Source organism: Panthera onca, chromosome A2, assembly GCF_046562875.1.
Source record: "Panthera onca isolate mPanOnc1 chromosome A2, mPanOnc1 haplotype 2, whole genome shotgun sequence".
Lineage (NCBI taxonomy): Eukaryota > Metazoa > Chordata > Mammalia > Carnivora > Felidae > Panthera > Panthera onca.
Genome location: NC_138340.1, coordinates 3,477,158 through 3,498,438, shown reverse-complemented (window position 1 = coordinate 3,498,438; position 21,281 = coordinate 3,477,158). Strand labels below are relative to the sequence as shown.

Sequence of the window (21,281 nt, the reverse complement as noted above, 5' to 3'; positions counted from 1 at the left end):
TGGCACACGGCCGCGCTCATTCATTTACAGGCTGTCTGTGGCTGATCTCCTGCCGCGATGACAGAGTTGAGGAGGGTGGCGGCAGTGTGACCTATGTCTTGCATCGCTGAAAACGTGCTGTTTGGCCCCTTATGGGAAAAGCGGCCGACCCCTGCTCTAGGTGCCAGGGGTATGAATCTAAAGAGAAAGGAAAATCCCTGCTCTTGTGGAACTCTCTAGTGGAGGAGGGTGGGCAGCCATCCAAAAACAATTGAAGACCATACCTCGGGGTGAGTGTGGGAGCACGTGCAGCGGGACAGGAGGTTAGAGAGTGAGGGGCCTTCTTTCTAGCGGGGGTGGGGGGTGGGGGGGGGGTCAGAGGGACGTCTCTGCCGACGGGTCATGCGCAGAGACCCGGAACAGGTGGCCGAGGCAGCCACACAGGTCATTCCAGGTGGAGGGCACAGCCTGTGCAGAGGTCCTGGGGCAGTAGCTGCCTGGCCTGGTGGACACACAGCAAAGAGGCCCGTGTGGCTGGAGAAGAGTGAGCTGGGGGAGGGAGGGAGGGAGGAGAAGAGGGAGGAGAGGGGCCAGGGCACGTTGTACCAGGCCTTGGGGGCCTCAGGGAGGACTTGGGCTTTTACCACTGATCTCACATCAGTTTAAGCGGTTCCTGGGGTTGCTGTGTGGAGTGTAGCCAGGGTGGGTCAGGGCAGCAGGCTGGGCCAACCCAGGCAGATTCGATTCTGGGTGCACTTTGACCTCTGAGTCAGCAGTCTGCCGGTGGATTGGACGTAGGGTCTGAGAGAGAAACCGGAAAGTTTTTGGAGTGTCGGCGTGAGACAGAAAGAGTGTGGGAGGGACAGATTTAGGAGAGAAACGTCCAGTTGAGGTTTGGATGTGTTCACGTCGGAGTGCCCGGGAGTGGACATGCTGTGTGGGCAGGTCTGCGTGCCTGGAGTCCCAGCGAGCAGAAGGATACCCGCAGCGGGCATGCGGGGGTCCTCACGCAGATGGCGTCTCGGCCTCGGGACGGGGTGGGGAAGCAGCGTGGGCTGAGAGCCAGCCAGGGCCCCTCCGGCACCCCACCCCCGGCCACTGCGGACGCTGGGCCGGGTGGTCCTCAGCGGGGACGTCGTAGGCTCTGTTGGGGGCTGAGCAGCATCCCTGACCCCCCCCCCCCGCCCACTCAGTGCCAGGAGCCCCCCTCGTGACAGCCCCAGATGTCCCCGACATCGCCCAGTGTCCCCCAGCGTAGAGTCAGCTCCCGCACAGGGAATGGAGGCCTGAGAGCGTGTGGCCTGAGCGTCAGGAACAGGCGAAGCCTCGAACTGATGGGACTCGAGTAAGACGGCAACAGAGGAGTGACTGCCGTCTCGGGGACCTGTCACTGCTGTCACTCGGGGTGCAACACAGCATGGGCTGGCTAGGCCATCCCGAAGGCGGGCTTCCTGTGGCTCACTGCTCTTGAGCTTTCCCGTCGTGTGTCCCTCTGACTTGGCCGCCACCACCTGACGTGAGCTCGGGAGTCTTCGCTTGGAACAGCCTCATTCCTGCCTGTGGTGGTCGCTGGGTGGAGCTCGTGGCAGGTGCCCCTCAGGGACCTCCTGCCTTTGCAGTGGGCACGCCAGCTCTCCCTCCCACCCCGTGCGGCCCGCCTGGTCCCCAGCTCGCGCTTACCATCGCGTGGCTCGTGCCTGCTAGGCGGCCGTTGGGTAGCCGAGAAGGCGAGACCTCGGTCACTTTGGACCAGAAGGCATGAGTTCTTGAAAGTTGCCATCGGGGCGCCTGGGGAAGAGGAGGGAAGGTCAGGAGCCTGGGGCGCCAGCCAGAAGTGGGACGCCGGCTGGGGCAGTGTGTCCAGGCCGCGCGAGGGTCCCTTCGCGGCAGAGGGTCCCGCGAGAGAGGGCCGAGCACGTGTGGTGGGCAGCCCCTCCACTGAGAAGTGTGGCCTTGAACCCGGAAGGCTGAGAGGACGTGGCAGCCGGGAGGGCGGCGCATGGCCCGCCGTCAGCGGGTGCGCCGGGTCCTTCCCCAAGGGGCGGGGCTCCAACGGCGGCCACGAGAGGTTCCACTCCCGGGCCTGCACCCGCTCCCTGCAGGCCCGACGCCGGACGGGCTCCGGTAAGGATCTGAAGGAGCGAAAAGTCAGCCGTGTCCAGCCTCCGCGAGCGGGGACCGTGGGAGGAGCGTCCCTCCCTCCCAGATCCAGCTGTGACCAATCTCTGGGCCCAGATCTCTGCAGCAGGAGTCGATGTCTGCCGGGCCTCTGTCAGGCGGGCACGGCATGAAACCGCGTCACTCGTAAACCGTCTTAATAAATTTGTAATGTGTGCCTACTAGCATCCGTAGTTATTTGCCTGATGGAAATTCAAAAGTGAGATCTACCAAAACAACAAAAACCCCAAAGGTCTGTCATAGGATCTCAGCTGAGCCTTTGCTCAGCCCAAGCGTTCTAATCAAGACTTCGTTCTCCAAAACCTAACACATTCTGAGAGGTCACCGGCCGAGAGTCCGGAAGTTGCTGGTTTGGCCCGTGCCGGGTTCTAAAATCGGTGCTTCCGGTAAAAACGCAGAGGTCTGGTTTCCCCCGGGAGGTGCCAGCACCCTGCACTGGCCCCGCACCTTACCGTGTCCCAGGCTCGGCTGGCTCGGCCTCGCCTCCCTCCTCCCTCCTGGCCCCGGCCGCCTGGGCTCCGGTGGAGTTTGGCCTCAGTGCCTTTGCGTCCCCTTCACGGCTTCCTGGGCCCCTTTCACCTCTTCCTCTCCTTACTTGCAGATGAATTTAAGTGCCCCATCAAGGAGGAGATCGCGCTGACTAGCGGCGAGTGGGAGGTTTTGGCAAGGCACGGCTCCAAGGTACCAGAATCTCTTTGCAACCCTCCCCGCCCGCCCTGCACGCACGCTTGTACACACACACGTGCACAGACACACGCGTGCGCACGCTTCAGCTGCCCTGCCCACCCCGTGTGCCTGTGGCTTCTCTCTTCCCTCCTGGCTGCGTCCTCCTCCTGCTCTGCTCCGCCCGGCTCCGTCCACGGCTCCGTCCACGGCTCCCGCGGGCCGCGGGGCTCCGCTTCCGGCCAGCCGGACAGCCCCGGTCCGGGAATCGGGGGCTGCTCTGTGCACCTGTGGCACCCCGTTAGCCTTCCCCGCTCCGTGAGACCACCTCTCCCTGGGAGAGCAGCTTATGGGACACTTGTCCTGCAGCTTCTGGCCATCGTAAGGACGTGGCAGGACTTGCCTCTGACCAAATCTTCACCTGGGTCCAGTTCTACAAAATTCCAAATATTATGGAGAAACCTCTTTCTTTTTTTTTTTTTTTTAGTGTTTGTTTTACTGTTTTATTTTATTTTTGGGACAGAGAGAGAGAGAGAGAAAGAGAGCGTGCGTGAGCACACAGAGGTGGGGGAGGGGCAGAGAGACAGGGAGACGCAGAATCCGAAGCAGGCTCCAGGCTCCGAGCCGTCAGCACAGAGCCCGACGCGGGGCTCGAACTCATGAACCGTGAAATCGTGACCTGAGTCGAAGTCGGACGCTCAACTGACTGGGCCACCCAGGTGCCCCAGCTTTTACGTTTTATTTATTTTTAAGTTTTTTTATAAGTTTATTTAGTTTGAGAGTGAGAGAGAGCAAGCAAGAGCGGGTTAGGGGCAGGGAGAGAGAGGGAGAGAATCCGAGGCCGGCTCCATGCCGTCAGCACAGAGCCCGACGCGGGGCTCGAACCCACGAACCGCGAGATCATGACCCGAGCCGAAGTCGGATGCTCAACCGACTGAGCCACCCGGGCCTTTCAGTGGAGAGAGCTCTTAATCAGACTTCCTGTGTCCCTTCTCCACACCAGCATAAGTGCCTCCCGGACCAAAAGCAGACGTGAGAGATGTTAGCCCACGTGCGTGCCTCACAGGGCTGTCCGTGCAGCCGCGGTGGTTAGTGGGCACTTGAGTGAGCAAGCGAGGAGTGACGTGGATAGGTCCAGGTCCCTTAGACACGGGCGTTGGTTAGAGCATGCCCTCCCCCGACCGTGGACCCCTCCACTGACTTGGAAGGACGTCCCTGTGGGTTGTTGGAAGGAAGCCAGTGGGGACGCCACGTGGTACGTGCGGTCCTGATTCTGTCAGATTTCACACCGCGCTCTGATTTGCGAGGCGAGGTCGGAAGGCCGGTGCCAGAAGGTTAAAGGCTGCCTCGTTTGCTCTGCTATGGTCGATGCGCGCGAAGAGGTGCCTCCTGCCTCTCAGCAGCCGGGAGCTAACGCTCAGTTCGTCGTCTGTGAAATGGGACCATCAGAGAGCTCTGGTCTGCTCGCGTTTACAGCAGAGTCTCTGCCCCCAGCGGGGCGTCCCGAGCACCGTGGGGCATCAGCAGCCTCCCCAGCCCCAGCCGCCCCAGGTGTGACAACCACAGAGGTCCCCGGACATCGCCGGATGTCCCCCGAGGGGACTTGAACCGGAAGCCCCCGGCACAGCGTCTGGCGGACCCACCAGCCAGGATTCTCCCCCTTTCCTCTGCCGCTGGGGGCGTTATGGTGTTTGCGCGCCTGGGTTTTTACCCAGAAATTTAAAAAAAGGAAAAAAAAAAAAGCCGTGGCAGCACCTGATGTTATTTTTAACTGAAGTATGGTCGACGACGCAGCAGCATTTAAGACTTACAAAGGGAAGGGAGGGCCTCTCGCGTCCCCTCCGGAGGGTCTGTGCCGCCCGTGCTGTTTGCGGACCTGGGAGGGTCCCGAGCGCCCCCTTCGTGTGCCTCGTCTCACGTGGCCCTTGTGACAAAACCGGCGAATGACTGCAGGTGCCTGGGGGTTTTCCAACGACACCCTCTGTTTCTAGAAAACGTGCGTTTATCTCGAAACGATGGCGACAGTGGATACGTCGTGTTTGTTGTGCGGACTGAACCGTTCTGAGTGACGCTGCGTTTGCGAATCCCCTCACTTGCCTCACCCCAGACTCCCCGTAACCTCTTCCCCCGGGAGGCGACCGACCACGGTGGAAACCCCGGCAGCTCTTTTCTGTTTGCACACGGCTCCGCAGGACATCGTTTTAGGGGCTACGCAGGGTGTTTTTTGTTGTTTTTTGTTTGTTTTAGAAAATACGGTTTTACGTGGCCACGGAGCACTGTGCCATAATTTTGAAAGCGATCTGTACTCGGGGATGTTCGAGTCGTTGTCTTTTTTTAGTATTAAGAACACAGCAGAGCCCTCTGGAACAGTTCCCGGGAACCTACTTGCTGCATCAGAGGACACACTTTTTTAAGGGTTTTGCCTCCGTGTTACCAGGTCGCGGGGTTGTTTCCTGCTTTCCCCGGAGGCTTCACCATGTCAACGTCACGCTGGAGTCTGATGGGGGTTCACCCAGGAAGCAGGCGGGGGGGGGCCCACTTCTTAACCCTGAGCACCTGGGTCCAAAGGGCGGGCTGACCCCTTGGGGGACCAGGCTTGGGGACTGGGGGGCCCTCAGGCAAGGCCAGCCCCTCCCTCAGCCCCTGTCCCAGGCCCTGTGCCCTCTGCTTCTGCGTCTCGGTCTGGGGTTGGCATTCCGACTTCAAGTCCTCCCAGAGGACACCCGGCGAGCTTAGCGAGGTCGCTGTCCGCTCCTGCCCCACCAGGTCCGAGAGGCGCTTCTCTCCTAGAAAGTTCTTCTCCAGCTGGTGGGCTAAAGAAACTGGGGAGAGGGCGAGTCTCCCATCCCCGGAACTCTGGGCCCTCCCTGTGGGGGCAGGGAGAAGAGCCTGGGTCTCTCCGCCGGGCATCGGCCCCCTCCCCCAGCCACCGCGGGAGCAAAGGCCTGGGGAAGTTCAGGGTCCGGCCTGGGGCTGCTTCACGAGGAGCCCCTGTGTCCCCACAGATCTGGGTCAACGAGGAGACGAAGCTGGTGTACTTCCAAGGTACGAAGGACACGCCCCTGGAGCACCACCTCTACGTGGTCAGCTATGAGTCGGCGGGCGAGATCGTGCGCCTCACCACACCCGGCTTCTCCCACAGCTGCTCCATGAGCCAGGTGGGCACTCCCCCGACGCGCCTGAGGGCACCATTCTTGCCCCCCCCCCCCCCCCCCCGCCTTAGCCTGTGGGAACGTTCTAGAAAGTCAGCCAGGTGGGCACTCCCCCGGCATGCTAGATGGCAGCATTCCTGCCCCACCCCCTTAGCCTGTGGGAACGTTCTAGAAAGTCAGGCCGTGAACGTGCACGGGGCTACTTCCAGTCCAGGGCAAGCGTTTGGCGGTTTGCCGGCTGTAGAGCCAGCGACGTGAGCACGCTCTGGCATCGGAAGGATCCGGGTGCGACCCTGGGTCCATCAGTTACCATGGGGGGTAGGGTGGGGGTGTGCCCCTGGCCAGAGGACCGACTCCTCTTGGCCTCAGTTTGCTTACCTGTGAAATGGGGGTGCCGGTAATAGCGCCCCTCTCGCGGGGGCAGAGGAGTTTGAAGCTTAAACAAGTGAGCACCCAGGGCAAAGACAGCAGATAGGTTGGTGGGTGACGGGGGGCGGGGAAGGACGCTGGTGTCGTGCGGTGCTCAGCGCCCCGTCCCGCCTACAGAACTTCGACATGTTCATCAGCCACTACAGCAGCGTGGGCACGCCACCCTGCGTGCACGTCTATAAGCTGAGCGGCCCCGACGACGACCCTCTGCACAAGCAGCCCCGGTTCTGGGCCAGCATGATGGAGGCGGCCAGTGAGTAGCCCCACATCCCTGGGGACCTTGACCGGGGCCCCCACGCCCGCCAGGAGCCTCGGCTTGCCCATCTGTGAAATGGGATGCCACCCTCTCAAGTAACACCGATGAGAGGGGGCCGTCCCGGCAGCCTCGAGGCCACGAGGGGCCCAGGGTCTTGCCTGCTGGCCCCTCCCCGGAGCCCTGAGAGCTCTCCATTGGGCATTACCGGTGGCCCTGCCTGTCCCGTGGGGCCTGCCACCTGGACAGCGTCTCATTTCTGTGCCACAGTTCGGGAGGACACGGCACAGGGTGCAGATTCCGCTCACGACCGGCTGCCACACACGGGCAGGCCCCGTGCGGGGCGTCCTCACCCGTGGGCAGCTGTCTCCGAGGGCACCTGCCCGGGGCGCACGTCCCGATGGCTTTGTGTGTGGTGGAGGCGGGGGCGGGGGCGCGAGCACGGCCTCGGGGGACACGAGGCATCTTGCGGTTTGCCCGGGAGCCCGCGGGGTGGCCCCGGAGCCCAATGCTGGCCGCGGAATCCTAGGCAAGGCGGTCAGGCTCCCTGAGATGTGTCCCTTCTCTATGAAATGGCACGATGGCAGGCGGTCCCTGGGAAGAAGGCCTTAATATTCCGTACCTCGCCTGGCACACGGGAATCACTCGCTAAAAAAGACACCCTTGCCTGACCCCAGAGCTGCCGTCTGCTAGATTTCCAGAACGTTCTAGGTAATGAGAATCCCTGGTGTTTGTGGGCTGGAAAGCATCTTGTTACATCGTCACGCTCTGGGACCAGCTCGGTCCGTGACGCGCCCCACATCACCACGGACGTGACAGAGCAGGGACTCTGGCCCCAGTTTCACCGACGGGGACACCCAGGGGAGGACGGGGCCTACCGGGACACACGGCACAGCAGTGGGGACAGCAGTGGGAAGTCAGGTGTCCCGGCCCCGGGCTTGCAGGCGGGTGGACCGAGGCACCATGTCCCGAAACTCCCGATCTTGCCATGTTTGTAGACCGTCTCTATGAGAAGTCGGCGCGCCGTGGCCTGGGGGCCAGGTCTGGCTGCTCCCGGTCCCTTAGGTACCACGTTAGGGCCGCAACAGCACAGCTGTGTAGTTAAGACACGGAGACGAGAATACTTACCAGCTGACCCTTTACACGGAGCAGTTGCCAGCCCCCAACCTACCTTACAGTTGACTCGTTTTTCTTTTTAAATCGCCTTCCTCTATCTACCACCTAAATAAACTTGCGAGATAAGCTTCAAAGATTTTGCCTCACTGTCATGATTGGAAAACCAGTGTTGCTTTGCAAAACCAAAGGTGAAAGTCAGAGAAGCAGACGATTAAAACTCGCTGCTACTCAGATCCCAGGGGTGGCGTTGACACCCCCACAGGAGGTCAGAGGAGCGGGTGTCAGGGGGCTGTACCCGGGCACACTGCCAGGACCAGAGTCCCCCCGGGCCCTCGGATTGTGATTTAAACTGTCAGGAATCACAGAAGGCGCCCTCTCTGCAGCTGAGGGCCGGCCGGCGGAGTGTGGGGTTCGGCCAGAGTGCTTCGCGGGCGCCCCCGGCCCGAGAAGCCACAGCCGCTGTGTCTCTGCAGGCTGCCCCCCGGATTACGTGCCCCCCGAAATCTTCCATTTCCACACGCGGTCGGACGTGCGGCTCTACGGCATGATCTACAAGCCACACGCCGTGCAGCCAGGAAAGAAGCACCCCACTGTCCTCTTTGTGTATGGAGGCCCCCAGGTGGGTGCCGGCCCTGCTCCCCACACCCCCCCTTCCTTCGCGCCGGGACCTGGGCACCAGCCAGGCCAAAGAAGGGTTAGCGCACGGAGGCCCCGTCCCCAGTGACTACACGGGATCCTTGGGTCTCTGTCCACCCCACCCTCCCGTGCAGCCCCCTTCCCCTTTCGCCTGCTGATGTTCCCATGTCCCTCTGGGAAACCCCGCTAACACCCATGTGTCCTTCTGGCCCACCTGCCCAGCAGTGACCCCCTCTCGCCCCTGGTCACCAGCTTGGGGACAGAGGTGGCCCTGGGCCCAGTTCTCCAGCAAGGAGACAAGACAACCCAGGTGGCCGGGTTGGAATTGGGGTCCATCTAAGACAGCAGTTCTCACCCGGGGGTGTTCCGTCCCCCAGGGGATACTTGGCGATGGCTAGGGACATTTGTAGTCATCACAGCTGGGGGTGGGGGCCTGGGTCAGTCAACACCCTGCGGCCCCTGACATGGCCCCCCATGACGGAGACCGATAAGGCTCCGGACATCAGTAGGGCCAAAATGAGGAACTGGATGAAGTCAAGTGACTCAGGGAACACAGCTGTCTGGTGCGACAGCTCTCGTCTGTTTTGTTAGAGGTGACTGCGGGGTAGAAAGAGGGCAGACTGTGGCTCAAGAAATCAGGGAGTCATTCCAGGGAAGGCCAGCGGGAGAGGCCCTGGCCGAGGAGGGAGCCTGAGCGGGGCTTTCCCTTCTGTTTTCCTGAGCATGGGCTTGGGGCAGAGTGGGCCCGTCTGACCCGCTCCCCCGTGGCTAGAACCCTTCCGGGGCCGTCTCAGCCTTCACAGTGAAGTGCAGGAGCCTCGATGAGGCTGTGAGACCCCCTGGCCCTGGCCCACCGGCCTCTGGCCCACCCGGCCCCTCCCGCTTGGTGTCACGCACTGGGTGCCTCTCCACTCGTCCGGAGCTCCATGGCCCCTCCTCGCCTTCCCCTCGCAGGTGCAGCTGGTAAACAACTCCTTCAAAGGCATCAAGTATTTGCGGCTCAACACGCTGGCATCCCTGGGCTACGCCGTGGTCGTGATCGATGGCAGGGGCTCGTGTCAGCGGGGGCTTCGGTTCGAAGGAGCCCTGAAAAACCAAATGGTAACATGTCTTCACGGCCTCTCCGGGCCTTTCTGCGTGGTGAGGGGAGCCCTGGGGTGTGGGGGCGGCCCCGGAGCCCCTCCCTGAGGGCAGGCCCGGCTGGGATGCCAGGAATAAGCAGGGCAACCTTTCGGAGCCAAGGAAGATGTGCACTTTGGTGCTCCCCTTTGAGCGGCACCCCACGGGAGACAGGTATGCGCCCGTCCCACCTGGTGCCTGAGGCCCGGGTGAGCCAGACACCTCAGCATAGGCCCCGTCGGCAGGACGTCCCAAGGGCTGGGCCAGCCGGGGGCTGGTGGCTATGCAAGCGGTTCTGATGGTGATGGCGGTGGCGGTGATGGTGATGGAGATGATGAAGGTGATGTTCGCCGAGCCCTTAGCAGGTGGCAGCCTCTGAGTGCAGGACACTCGGCGTCCCGTTTCCTCTTTGTGCCCACTGTGAAAGGGGCCCCATCGTGCCGACATCCTGTTTTAGGGATTAGGAGACAGAGGCCCAGAGAACGCACGTGACTTTCTCGGAGCCAGCCAGGAAGAGGCAGGGCAGGGCTGGCGCCGGGCCCGTCTGGCCGCCACCCCGGAGAGCAGGCTCGAACAGGGTCTGGCTGGAGACAGGGGCAGCTTCCAGAGACCCGTTTCTGGTCCACAAGGGACGGAGGCGGGACGGCAGGGTGCACGTGCGGAAGGAGTCCTCTGAGAGGTGCCCGGCCTCATCCCTCAGGGCCAGGTGGAGATCGAGGACCAGGTCGAGGGCTTGCAGTTCGTGGCCGAGAAGTACGGCTTCGTCGACCTGAGCCGGGTTGCCATCCACGGGTGGTCGTACGGAGGCTTCCTCTCGCTCATGGGGCTGATCCATAAGCCCCAGGTGTTCAAGGTGGGTCCCGCACCGTCCCCCCCCGCCCCCGTTTGCTGGCACCCTCCCGTGCCCCTCGGAACCCGCCCCCCCCGGAGAGGCATCTCGGCAGGGGCCTTGCCACGTGGCTGTTTCTCCCCGCAGCAGCCCCGTGGGGCCGAGCCCCCCTCCTCATTGCCCGCCACTGCTGACCCCAGGATGGCATCCGGCTGCACAAAACCCCACCGGCAGCTCTCTGTGGGAGGCTGAGCCCGGGACCCCGGCCTCGGATGGGCAGAGGTGGGGCATGGTGTGAAGAGCGTCGGGGGAGGGGCCCCCAGGCCGGCGGCGCTGACAGGGCACCGCGGGGCGGCGATGAGGAGGAGGAGGAGGCAGGAAGGCGGTGGGACCGGGGAGGGGCCGATCCCGGCCTGAACGTACTCGTTCAGCTCACCCGCCCTCCCTCGACGGCGCTCGATCCACGATCCACGGGGGCGCACGGTCTGAGGGCCCCCCCCCCCCCGCCAGTCCCCCCGTGCATGCCCGTTCCTCACGTCCTGCGGGGGAGGCCCCGGGACAGCCGGCAGGCGAGCGAGGGCTCCCGAGACCTGACCTGTGCGTGTGTGTGTGTCTCTCCTCTCCTCTCCTCTCTCTCTCTTCTCTCCCTCTCCCTCCCCCCGCCCCTCTCTGTCTCTCCAACCCCACTCTGTCCACTGTGGCCCTCAGGTGGCCATCGCGGGCGCCCCGGTCACAGTCTGGATGGCCTACGACACCGGCTACACTGAGCGCTACATGGACGTCCCGGAGAACAACCAGCTCGGCTACGAGGCGGGATCTGTGGCTCTGCACGTGGAGAAGCTGCCCAATGAGTAAGGCCCCGCCCGCTCCCGCCTTCTGGGTCACCAAGGGCCCCCCCACCCCACTTTCTCTCCCACCACCCCTCCCCGGCCCCTGCCGTTTCTGTGTCCGGGAGGCCGCCCCAGGCCGGTCCTCCACGAAGCTGGGTGTCCACGGTGCCTCCCGCATTGGCGCCTCCCGCCCCCTTGAGGGCCTCCCTGCTTGCTGCCTACTGAGGCAGGTGGGCACCCGGGTGCTCTTGGAGGGAGGAGGCCTCGGCCCTACCCTCAGAACGATGGAAAGAAGGCCCTAGAGTCCCACTGCCTTGCACACGCGGGCCTCCCTCCCTCCCCAAGCACGTGTCCCGCTGTGGGGCCATCGGTCGGTCTTGAACCTGATCGGTCTCTGTTCTGTGGGACTTGACGTGCGGTGGTTCAGGACACGGTCCACGTGGGTCCGTGGGACCGGCTTAGACGCACCGAGTCACGCTTTGCTAGTGGCCTTTCTCTGAAGGAAGGAACTGTGTCGCCACCTTCTGGCGTGGCTCTGTCTGGCGAACGGCTGCCCTGGGCCCACGCCTTAGTGCCGGGCACTCCAAGCAGGCTGACCCCACCGGGCCCCCTGTCCCGGTGAGGCTGCTCTCCTCGGTCTGGAGTGTGGTCCGGGCTCCCTGGGGACAGCCAAGCTGGAACCCCAGTGCTCTGGGCCTGTGCCGCCCAGTACGGAAGCCGGGAGCCGTATGTGGCCCCTGAATTTAAGCTCGCGTTTGTGCACAGCCACCGAACGAGTAACTCCATCGAGGCAGATTGGTGGTTGTGGGAGGCCCGGGTTGGGGCGGGGGGGAGGGGGGGGCCTTTGCCAGAACTGGATGCAGGTGGCAGTCACACAACGCTGGGAATGCGCCAAATGCCCCTAAATCGTTCAGTTTAAAATGAGGTATTTTTAGGTTATGTGAACTTCACTTCAATAAGTTAGTTTTAAAAATCCACTTAAAGAAACAAGCCAACAAACTACTGTTCCTTGGCCACTCTTGCCACATTTTAAGTGCTCGGGAGCCACATGTGGTGATGACTGTGATAACCGCATTCGGTAGGGCAGGTCTAGAACATTCCATCGTCCCACAGCGCCGTGGGGCAGCACTGCTCTAAAAACTTCCCCGTAGCTCAGGCCATCCCACACGGAGAGCCCACACACCCGCGCCCCTCCTTGCCTGGAAGGAGGCGAGGGAGTCTCCAGACCCACCTGTGCCCCCGGTGTCCTCGCGCTCTCCTGGCCGCCCCTGGGGCCGAGTGTGTGAAGAGGGTCCCACCAGACCCTCACTCAGCCTTGTCTTCCAGGCCCAACCGCCTGCTGATCCTGCACGGCTTCCTGGATGAGAACGTGCACTTTTTCCACACAAACTTCCTCGTCTCCCAGCTGATCCGGGCCGGAAAACCTTACCAGCTCCAGGTGGGTGGCCCCTCCCCCCAAATGGCCTCCTCCAACCTTCCCCAGGCCCCGTGTCCATTCAGCAATCACTGCTGATCACTGATGGTGCCCGGGGCCACGCTGCCCTCCGTGCCGGGCACGCCGAGGGGACAGGCCAGACCCACCCCAGCCCAGCCTGGTGGAGAGAGGCTGGTGTTCTGAAAATCCTCGCTCACACGCCATTTTATCTGGAACTGAGAAACGGTACAGGGTGCTGAAAGCATCTGTATGTGACTGGGCTCAGAGAAGCGCTCCCCCAGGAGGGGACACTTGAGGGTGCTAGAGAGTAGGGATGGGATTCAGCCTGGGGGGCGGTGGGGGCGGTGGGGGCGGTGGGCAGACATCAGGCTCAGGACGCTGTCAGAGACAGCAGCGCAGGGGCAAAAGACCGGGGTGGATGGAGGGAGCAGGAGAGGCGTTGGGGCCAAGGCGGGGCAGAGGGCGGCCCCTCTGGCGAGGGGTGGGGTTTGGGGCAGCAGGCTTCCCCGGCTTATAAGGGGCCGGGGGTTGGAGGTGAGGGGCGGGGCTTCAGTGGTGGAGGCGGGGCCTCGGCTGGATTTTGATCAAAGGGTGAGGAGAGGTGTCAGCCAGCTTCCGGAGTGACCAGCCTCTGGCTGCCTTGTGGACAGGGGCCCATGGGAACCAGAGGGACGTGAGCCATAGCCCGTTGTCCCAGCAGGAAAGGGGCCGGCTGAGCGAGTGGGAGGCCTGGTAGACTCAGGAGGAGTTGGGGAGGTGAGAGGGACAGATTTTATCACAGGCTGCCACCCCCAGATGCCTCCATGCGCCCTGTCCTCGGGGAGTGCCGTGTTGCCAGTTCAACAGATGGGGAAACTGAGGGCCATAGGGCAGTGGGGACGGGCCATAGGGACCTGTGGCTGGGCATGCCTTTCCAGACAGGGCCGGAGGGTAGGCAGGGCTCACTCTTGGGAGGCCCCCCCAGCCGCACACACGCCTCACAAACAGACCAGAGGCAGCTGCACATCAGGGTGAGGCAGGGCCAGGATGAAACCTCAACTGTCTTTTTTTTTTTTTTTGAGAGAGAGAGAGTGAACACACACGTACACACAAGCAGGGAAGGGATGGGGGAGAGAGAGAATCTCAAGCAGGCTTCACCGTCAGCGAGGAGCCCGGTGCGGGGCTTGATCTCACGACTGTAAAATCATGACCCAAGTGGAAATCAAAGGTGGACGCTTAACTGACTGAGCCGCCCAGGTGCCCCCTCACACATCCTTTTTGAGCGTGAGACCCTGAGCCGGGTGGCTGGGATGGCTTCCGTGTGTGGCCGTAGGTGAGGCTTCGAGGGCCAAATGGGTTCTCTCGGGAGAGCGTTGAGCACCCAGGTGGGCCCGTAGTCCTGTACCCCTGCCTCCCCGGGAGAAGCTGGAGGCGAGCTGAGACACTCCACTGGGGATGGGAGCCTGGCAGCTTGTGAAGGAGGTGGAACGCACCCCCCTTTTGTTTCACAGTTGGCTGGGAGCCTGGTGGCCCCAGGCCCTCCTTGTTCACACATCACACTTGTCCCAGGCCAGGCCCGGGGCACAGCGGGGAATGCACAGACCCCTCTCCCTGCCCTCAGCCAAGAGGAGGAAGAAGTGACCAGGCAGCCAGGACCCAGGCTGGTGTGAAGGGTCTGTCACAGGCAGTGCTGGTGCCCAAAGTGTGGAAGGAGTGAGGCCTGGGAGGACGTAGGGGCAACGGGACTGGGGAGGCAGGTCTTGATGTCAGGCTGGCAGGTCCTTGCGGAGCTCTGAGCTGGGGACAGTGTGATCAGAGTCGGGCTTCATCGAGGGATGGATTAAAGAAGGCAAGGGAGGAGGAGGGGAGACCCCTGGGCACTTGGACATATTCTAGGGTAGTGAGCTGGGCCAGTGGCCATGGGCCTGGAGAGGAAAGAACAGTTCACAAACTTGCCTTGCTGGCAGGAAGAGGTGAAGAATGGGCCCCCGGCCCTGATACCAGCCAGCCCTGTCCCACTTGAGACCAGGGTTGGGTACTTTGGGAGAGTCTGGAGCAGGTTTCAAAGCTGTCCCGTGAATCCCCAAGGTCTGAGGCCTGTTCGAGTGCCAGGGCCCTCATTTCGTGGTCGGAAGCAAGGCCCGAAGGCCTGTCGCCGTCCACCCTAGGGCCTGGATGTCAGCTCCACCAGGTCTCAAGGACCGGGTGATTCCTTAGGTGTGGCCCTTGGCACCAACATGTCACTGCCCCCCTGTGGGGATAATGCCCCCTCGGGTGGTAAGACAAAGCCTGGGGCGGGACGCCTGTCCTGGGGGCCTCGGCACGTGCAGTCCTAATGTGGCCTTCCGGTGAAGTCGAAGTGGCCCCAGTGGACAGCAGCAAGTGTCCCTGAGACCTGCTGCAGCGCCCCTCTGTGTCCCCAGGTTTGGGGGGCAGCTCCTAGGCGGGTGGAGCCTGGAGCTTGGCGAGCCCTTGAAAGGACCTGCAAAGAAAGGCCCTTCATCCGGTTTATTTTGGGGGTGGGGCTGCCGTCAGTGAGCTCGGCAGGGGCCCAGGGTTGCACAGCACGAGGGTGGCGGACGGGGATTGGAACCCAGGTCCGTGAGCCCAGCGTACCTGCTCTTTCCTCTCCACGACCCCCCAGGAGCCCAGGGCGGGAGCGGGGAACACAGGATGCCGGGGTGGGTCAGCACCTGGGGCAGAGTCCCTCCGTGCCACCAGCCCCGCCTTCTCTGTCCCCCCAGATCTACCCCAACGAGAGACACAGCATCCGCTGCCCCGAGTCCGGCGAGCACTATGAAGTCACGCTGCTGCACTTTCTACAGGAGTACCTCTGAGCCCCGCGCCCTGGGGCCTGCACATTCAGAGCACAAGTGGCTTCGCCGCCGCCGCCGCCGCCGCCGCCCCCGCAGGGGGAGCCGGCGGGAGGGGCCGACTGGCCCCCGAAGGCCCCTCCGCTCGGCGCCTCCTCCCGCCGCCCCCGCCGGCCAGCCCCGCCCCGGGGCCTCCGCCTTCGCCGCCCCCGCGCCTTTTATCATTGTTTTAATGCTCCTGGCTGTTTTGCCTGCTGCTTCTCGGTGGCCAGGACGGCGAGATGAGGCCCGCGCCCCAGAGGCGCGTCCTCAGGCCATCCCCTCCTCCCCACGCTGCCCGGGAGCCCCGACTCCGCCGGGCACGGGGCGGGGGGTGTGGAGGGGGGCGAAGACCCTGGGGGGACCGGGCCTCCGTCGCGGGGCCTCCCCACGCGGTCCCCGGCCCCGCCCCGCAGCGCGCCGGCCGCCACCGAAGCATGCGACTGCCTTGCCCTCCAGCCCCGCCCACTTCATGTCGCGTTCTGTTGTTGGGGGGGCGCTTCTGACGACTATTTAAGAGACCGAGCAGAGCAGAGGGTGCCTAAACCGGGGATGGGGTCCGCCGCCAGCCCCGTCCTCTCCCGGCCCGGAGCGGGGAGCCTCCTGCCCGGCTCTGAAGCGCGCGCAGACCGGGGGGCTCCGGGCTTGGGACGGAGCCGTCCCCGCCTCAGGGTTCGCCTTCCCCCTCCCCTCCCCTCCCCTCCCCGCCAAGACTCCTGCCGGGGGCGGGCGAAAAGGAAAACAAAAGAAGCAAAAAAACAAAACAAAAACCACACACACAAACGAAAACCCCCACCGGAAACGAACCACCTCTACATATTATGGAAAGAAAATATTTTTGTCGATTCTTATTCTTTTATAATTATGCGTGTAAGAAGTAGACTCATTAAACAATTCCGGACGGAAGCGCTGCCACCTGCCTAAGGTTCCTTCCCAGCCGCGGGGCCGCCGACGGCTGTGCCTCTGCCTGGGCGGGTCCCGGGAGGCGACCGAGCCGCGAGCTGCCCGGGCTGGAGGGTGCCCCGCCCCCATCAGGCTGGTCCCGTCGAGGACGGCCCCCGGGTCCTGATGCAGCCACCGCAAGTCGCCTAGGGACCCAGCCCAGGATGTCACGGCCGGCCTGCTCCAGCCCACGGGCTTCCTCAGGGCCACAGCGTAAGCCAAGGCGCAAGTGCTCCTGGCGGTCACTCTGCCCTGGCTGCCTCCACTTCCTTTGGTGCCTGTGTCTGTCCAGAGGCTTGACTCCGTGGTTGGGGCGTCGGGAAATGCCGACCAAGGAGGGCAGGCCGCTCCCCTCTCACGTCCGACCCAGCAGCCCTGACCCAGGGAGACCGGAGACTGCCTGAGCAGGTGGCACTCTGGTACATGAGTTCCTAACAGCAGGACGACCTCTCCTTGCGCCTTCACCCTCTCCATACTTTGGGAAGCTCCGCTTTTATTTTTAATGGCTTAAAAAATATAATAAAACTTGAGTGCAAAAGCATATATAGAGGAAAGATGCCTTCGCTCCAGACAGGGAACCACATCCCAGTCTCTATTTTTCAATATCTGTATTCTATTCCTGCTTATGAATGTGCCATAATCTATTTTGCCAGGCACCTATCAAGGAGAGAACAGGTTATTCGGGGCTTTTTGAATCCGCATAAATCAGGGGTCAACAGACTTCCTCTGTAAAAGGCCAGAGAGTAAATATTTTCGGCTTTGCAGGCCAGACCGGTACAACCACTCTGCTCTCCTGGCCCCAAAGCAGCCACAGACAATATGTAAATGTGTGCGTTTGGCTGCGTGCCAATAAAACCTTCTTTACAAAACCAGGCAGCTGACCAGATTTAACCCCCAGGCTGTGGTTGGCCAGCCCCCAGTATAAGTGATAACTGTTCACAGTCTTGTACACATTTTGGGCATATGTTTGAGTTTATAGGGGTAACTTCCTAGAACTACCCAAAGGCATATTCGATGTTAGTTTCACCGAGCACTGCCGAATTGCCTTCCAAAGAGAACACCTCAATGTAAACTTTTCCAACAAGGGTGAAGTACGCCTGTGTCTCCATTTCTTCACCAGTACCACCTGTGATCAATTATTTTTTTTATCTTTGCCAGTGAGGTGTGGCATCTCACTGTGATTATACCTGCGGCAACATTTTCATGTTTTAAGATACTTGTTTACCAGTGACCATTTGCCCACCTTTCTTTTGATCTGTTGGCCTCAACGATTTGTGGACACTCTTTATATATGAAGGAAATCAGTCCCTTGTCATCCATGTTGCAAACTGAACCGTGTTGTCGATCTCCATGTGTTTTGCAGATAGGAAGCTCCGCCAGTGAATGTTTTAAAAAATCAGTCTTGGGAATAAGTAGTCTTTCACTTAAAGTCAAGGAGGGGACTGGTCACAAGTCACAGAATGACAGAACCGGTGGGAAAGGACACTGGGCGGGCTCCAGGAGCCTTGACAGCTGGAAACCTGCATTTGTCTCAAAGCAGGAACTCTTCGTCGGAAATTCCTACCCCTGCCTCCCACAGTCAGTACTCAAGATTGTCGTGAGACAGCATCCATTGGCCAAACTCTAGTCAGTCACGTTCCTACCCTGACAGTGAAGCCCGGAAGTGTCAGTGGGGTGCCAACAGGAAGGAAGGATGGGTGAAGGGCAACTACAAGAGGACAAGTGTCCACTGGCCGAAAGTCTCCGTCGCGGAGGTGGCAGGGAGAGGCACCTGTTTCTTCCAGGCTGATACGTGGGCCACTCTCCTCCACCACTGGCAGGGGATCCGTCAGCGGGAGGGTGCCCGGTACTGTCTGAGGTTGCCTGTGCCCGGGCTGGCTTGCTTTCCTGCTGGAAAAGGTCCTGTCTTCCCTAACTGGCGGGAACCCACACGTGATGGACACAAAAGCCCGTGTCCTGCTGGCTGGAGCTCTTTCCCGGTTTGTCATTTGCCTAACAGGTTTGTCGTGTTTCAACACAAACAGAAAACAAAGACACACAAGAATTTTAACTCTGGACACACAGGAAGTTGTGAAAATAGTACAGAGAATCCCAGGTGCCCTCCATCCAGCTCACATCTTACCTAACCCTCGGCCATTGTCAAAATCAGGAAACTGACACGAGGGCAGTGCAATTAACTAGACTCTATTCCTGATTTGGATTTTATCAGCTTTTACATGTGCTGGCTGGTGAGAGCGTGTATGTGTGTGTGTCTTTTCCTTTCTGTCGCCCGCATGGATTCCTGTAACCAACACCCCAATCATAATACTAAACTGTTTGTTCTCCAGAAAGGAGCTCCTCCGTGCATCCCTGTTATGTCCACACCCACCGCATTTATGGTGTCCTGAGCAGAGAGAGGGATGTTCACTGACATTTGTGTCATCAAATGGTGTCCTTAAGGACTGCCAGAGTTCATGTCATGATTAAAAAGCAGGATCTCTGGAATGATGTTTATTTTTTCTTTCAATCTCTCCAGTATGTGGTTTTTTGTTTTGTTTTGTTTTTTAGGCAAAAAGGAAAAACACGCACACGCCAACCTACCTCTCTTCGGTAGGAGACTCAAACAGCACACAGTTGAAGTATCTTGCTAGCAACGGCACATGGCCGCTAACTGAATCCTTCACAGTGAGGGGCCGAAGGTCAAACACAGCAGGGGAGGTAACGGGGAAGACATCAACGGAACCGGAACATGCTCTGTGAAACACAGCAAGACTGTGATCATCTGGTTTCTGGAGCCGATTTCCTTTTAAGGGGTCCAGAGCAGGCAGCTGCAAGGAGAAAGAGATTTCTTCAAGCAAACAGGTATCCCAAGTCAGGCCAGGCTGCCCATTCCCTGAAAATGGCCTTCACCCTCTTGAGGCCCCGAAAGTTTGCACTCGAGCTCAGCTTAGGGGCAACCTGTGAGATTTTCTTTCTGGATTCTGTTCTCTCAAGTCAGGAAGGACCAGGGAAACAAGTTTAATCCTGGACCCTCTGGCCCTCACCATTGTGGTGCTTCCTCGGAAACTCAAGCCATGTGTGACCAAAAAAATTGGGGGGAAAAGCTACGATTCAGAGTCCTTGTAAAAAATGTCACCTGCATGTTGTTCTCAGTTAATTATCCTGACAACCCCATGAGAGAGGGACTGTTTGCTTTTTAGTTTATTCTGAAAAAACGTTAGGCTGACAAAAAAGTTGCAGAAACAGTACCGAGTTCCTAGATGCCCTCCACCCAGCTTCCCCTCATGTGAACATCTTAGGTAACCATGGTTCCATCAGGAAATGAGCATCAATACAATCCTGTTATGTAATGTGTAACAATCTCTGGTCCAGGATTGTTATGCACGAACCGGTCCCTCCCAAATTCCTATGGTGAAAGCTGATGCCCAGGGTGACGGTGTCAGGAGGTGGGGCCTCCGGGAGGAGGTTAGGTCAAGAGGGTGGAGCCCCCGGGATGGGATGAGCGCCCCCACAAGAGACGCCCCAGAGAGCGCCCTGCCCCTTGCGCCCTGGGAGGACCGAGGACCCGGAGAATATGAGCACTGAGCTGCCTCCGAACCAGGAGGTGGGCCTCACCTGACGCCAAATCTACCGTTGCCTTGATCTTGAACGTCCGGCCTCCAGAACCCTGAGAGATAAGCATGTGTTTCTTTATAGGCCGCCAGACTGCGGTGTGTTTGTTAGAACAGACTGAACTAAGACAAGGAGCCAATCCAGGAGCCCGCATCGTGTTTTGTTGTCCTGGTCTCCCCATCCTGTGATGGTTCCTCAGCCTTTTTTTTTTTTTTTTTTTTTTTTTTTTTAGGAGTACTGCCCAGTTACCTTGTGGAATGGCCCTCAGCTCCGCATTCTGTCTGACATTTGCTTATAATTAGATTGAAGTCATGCATGTGGGGCAGGAAGGCTAGAGGCGCCACTGAAAATGCCCTTCTCGGTTCATCCTGTGAGCGGCTCCGCGTTGCGGCCTCATTGGCGCCCTTAACTTAGATCACTGGGCTAAAGACGTGTCTTCGTTGTAAAATTACTATTTTTCCCTTTATAACGAATAACTATCTTGGGGGAAAGTACTTTGAGGCCACAGAAATAACCTGTTTCTCATCTTTTCCCCCACTAATTGTTAGATCTGTTAACCTTAAAAAATAAAACTGACAGTTATTTTACCACTAAAAACAGGAATGGCAGAGCACTGCAACCTGGGACAGGCAAACTAAGGACGGCAAAACCATTGGGAAAGCTGCAGAACAAGGGAGAGGGATATTATCTTACAGAAGAAAGAGGAACTTGCAAGGGCCTCTTCTAAACAAAAAGTCCGCTGCCCTACCTGCCAGGGGTGGTGGCTTCTCATTGGCTGGGCTGTGGCTGCCTCTCATTGGCTGGGCTGTGGCTGCCTCTCATTGGCTGGGCTGTGGCTGCCTCTCATTGGTTGCGCTGTGGCTGCCTCTCATTGGCTGCGCTGTTGTGGGGCAAGGGAAAAACTTCCTCTTGCTGGGCCTGCGCAGTAGTGGCTAACACACTGTGGACTTGCGAGGCGCTGGACTTCCTGTTGGGCCTGCAATTGACCAGAAGTCCTAGGGTGCAGAGCTTTCCCTGCCGGCCCCCCCATTCCATTCTAAATGAGGTTTCCCGTTATTGAACTTCAGATCCACCCAGGGATCTTGGCTGCAACAATTACAAGGTATTTACCCAATGGCCATCGTCCATTTCCCTCATTCCGTCTACATGCACGAACTGGGAGAGCTGTAGGGTCAGTCGCAAGGCTAGGAATGGAGGCAGGAAGGCAGTCTATGGCCACTCCCCCCCGGAAGCCTAAGCCCCGCCCAAACATGGCGGCCAGAGCCAGGGAAGGGGCGGGGCGCGCCTGGTCACGTGCC

At 60.3% G+C, this 21,281-nt stretch overlaps 1 protein-coding gene, 1 long non-coding RNA gene and 1 other non-coding gene across 8 annotated transcripts in view; 1 reads left to right on the top strand and 2 right to left on the bottom strand.

Annotated features, from left to right (window-relative positions):
• The window catches only part of DPP9 (dipeptidyl peptidase 9), a 40,327-nt gene extending 24,107 nt beyond the window's left edge, over positions 1–16,220 (top strand). For 4 of the 6 annotated variants that reach the window (XM_081791318.1, XM_078443566.2, XM_078443565.2 and 1 more), the window contains 9 exons: positions 2,759–2,838; positions 5,826–5,978; positions 6,519–6,654; positions 8,244–8,389; positions 9,361–9,507; positions 10,226–10,378; positions 11,063–11,205; positions 12,511–12,622; positions 15,343–16,220. In XM_081791318.1, the coding sequence (XP_081647444.1) occupies positions 2,759–2,838; positions 5,826–5,978; positions 6,519–6,654; positions 8,244–8,389; positions 9,361–9,507; positions 10,226–10,378; positions 11,063–11,205; positions 12,511–12,622; positions 15,343–15,435 (1,163 nt within the window). In that variant the 3' untranslated portion in view covers positions 15,436–16,220. Of the gene's footprint in view, positions 1–2,758; positions 2,839–5,825; positions 5,979–6,518; positions 6,655–8,243; positions 8,390–9,360; positions 9,508–10,225; positions 10,379–10,501; positions 10,637–11,062; positions 11,206–12,510; positions 12,623–15,342 lie in introns of those variants that run through there. The other 2 variants (XM_081791322.1, XM_081791319.1) reach the window with 2 other exon arrangements.
• Positions 66–21,206, bottom strand: LOC132678034 (uncharacterized). Its single transcript, XR_014136102.1, has 5 exons — positions 20,732–21,206; positions 18,973–19,199; positions 1,660–1,767; positions 264–780; positions 66–177 (listed from the first exon to the last, which is right to left on the bottom strand). It is a non-coding gene; the product is annotated as an uncharacterized LOC132678034 (long non-coding RNA).
• Positions 3,685–3,769, bottom strand: TRNAR-UCG (transfer RNA arginine (anticodon UCG)). The gene has a single exon. It is a non-coding gene; the product is annotated as a tRNA-Arg (tRNA).
• Positions 21,207–21,281: the final 75 nt, after the last annotated feature.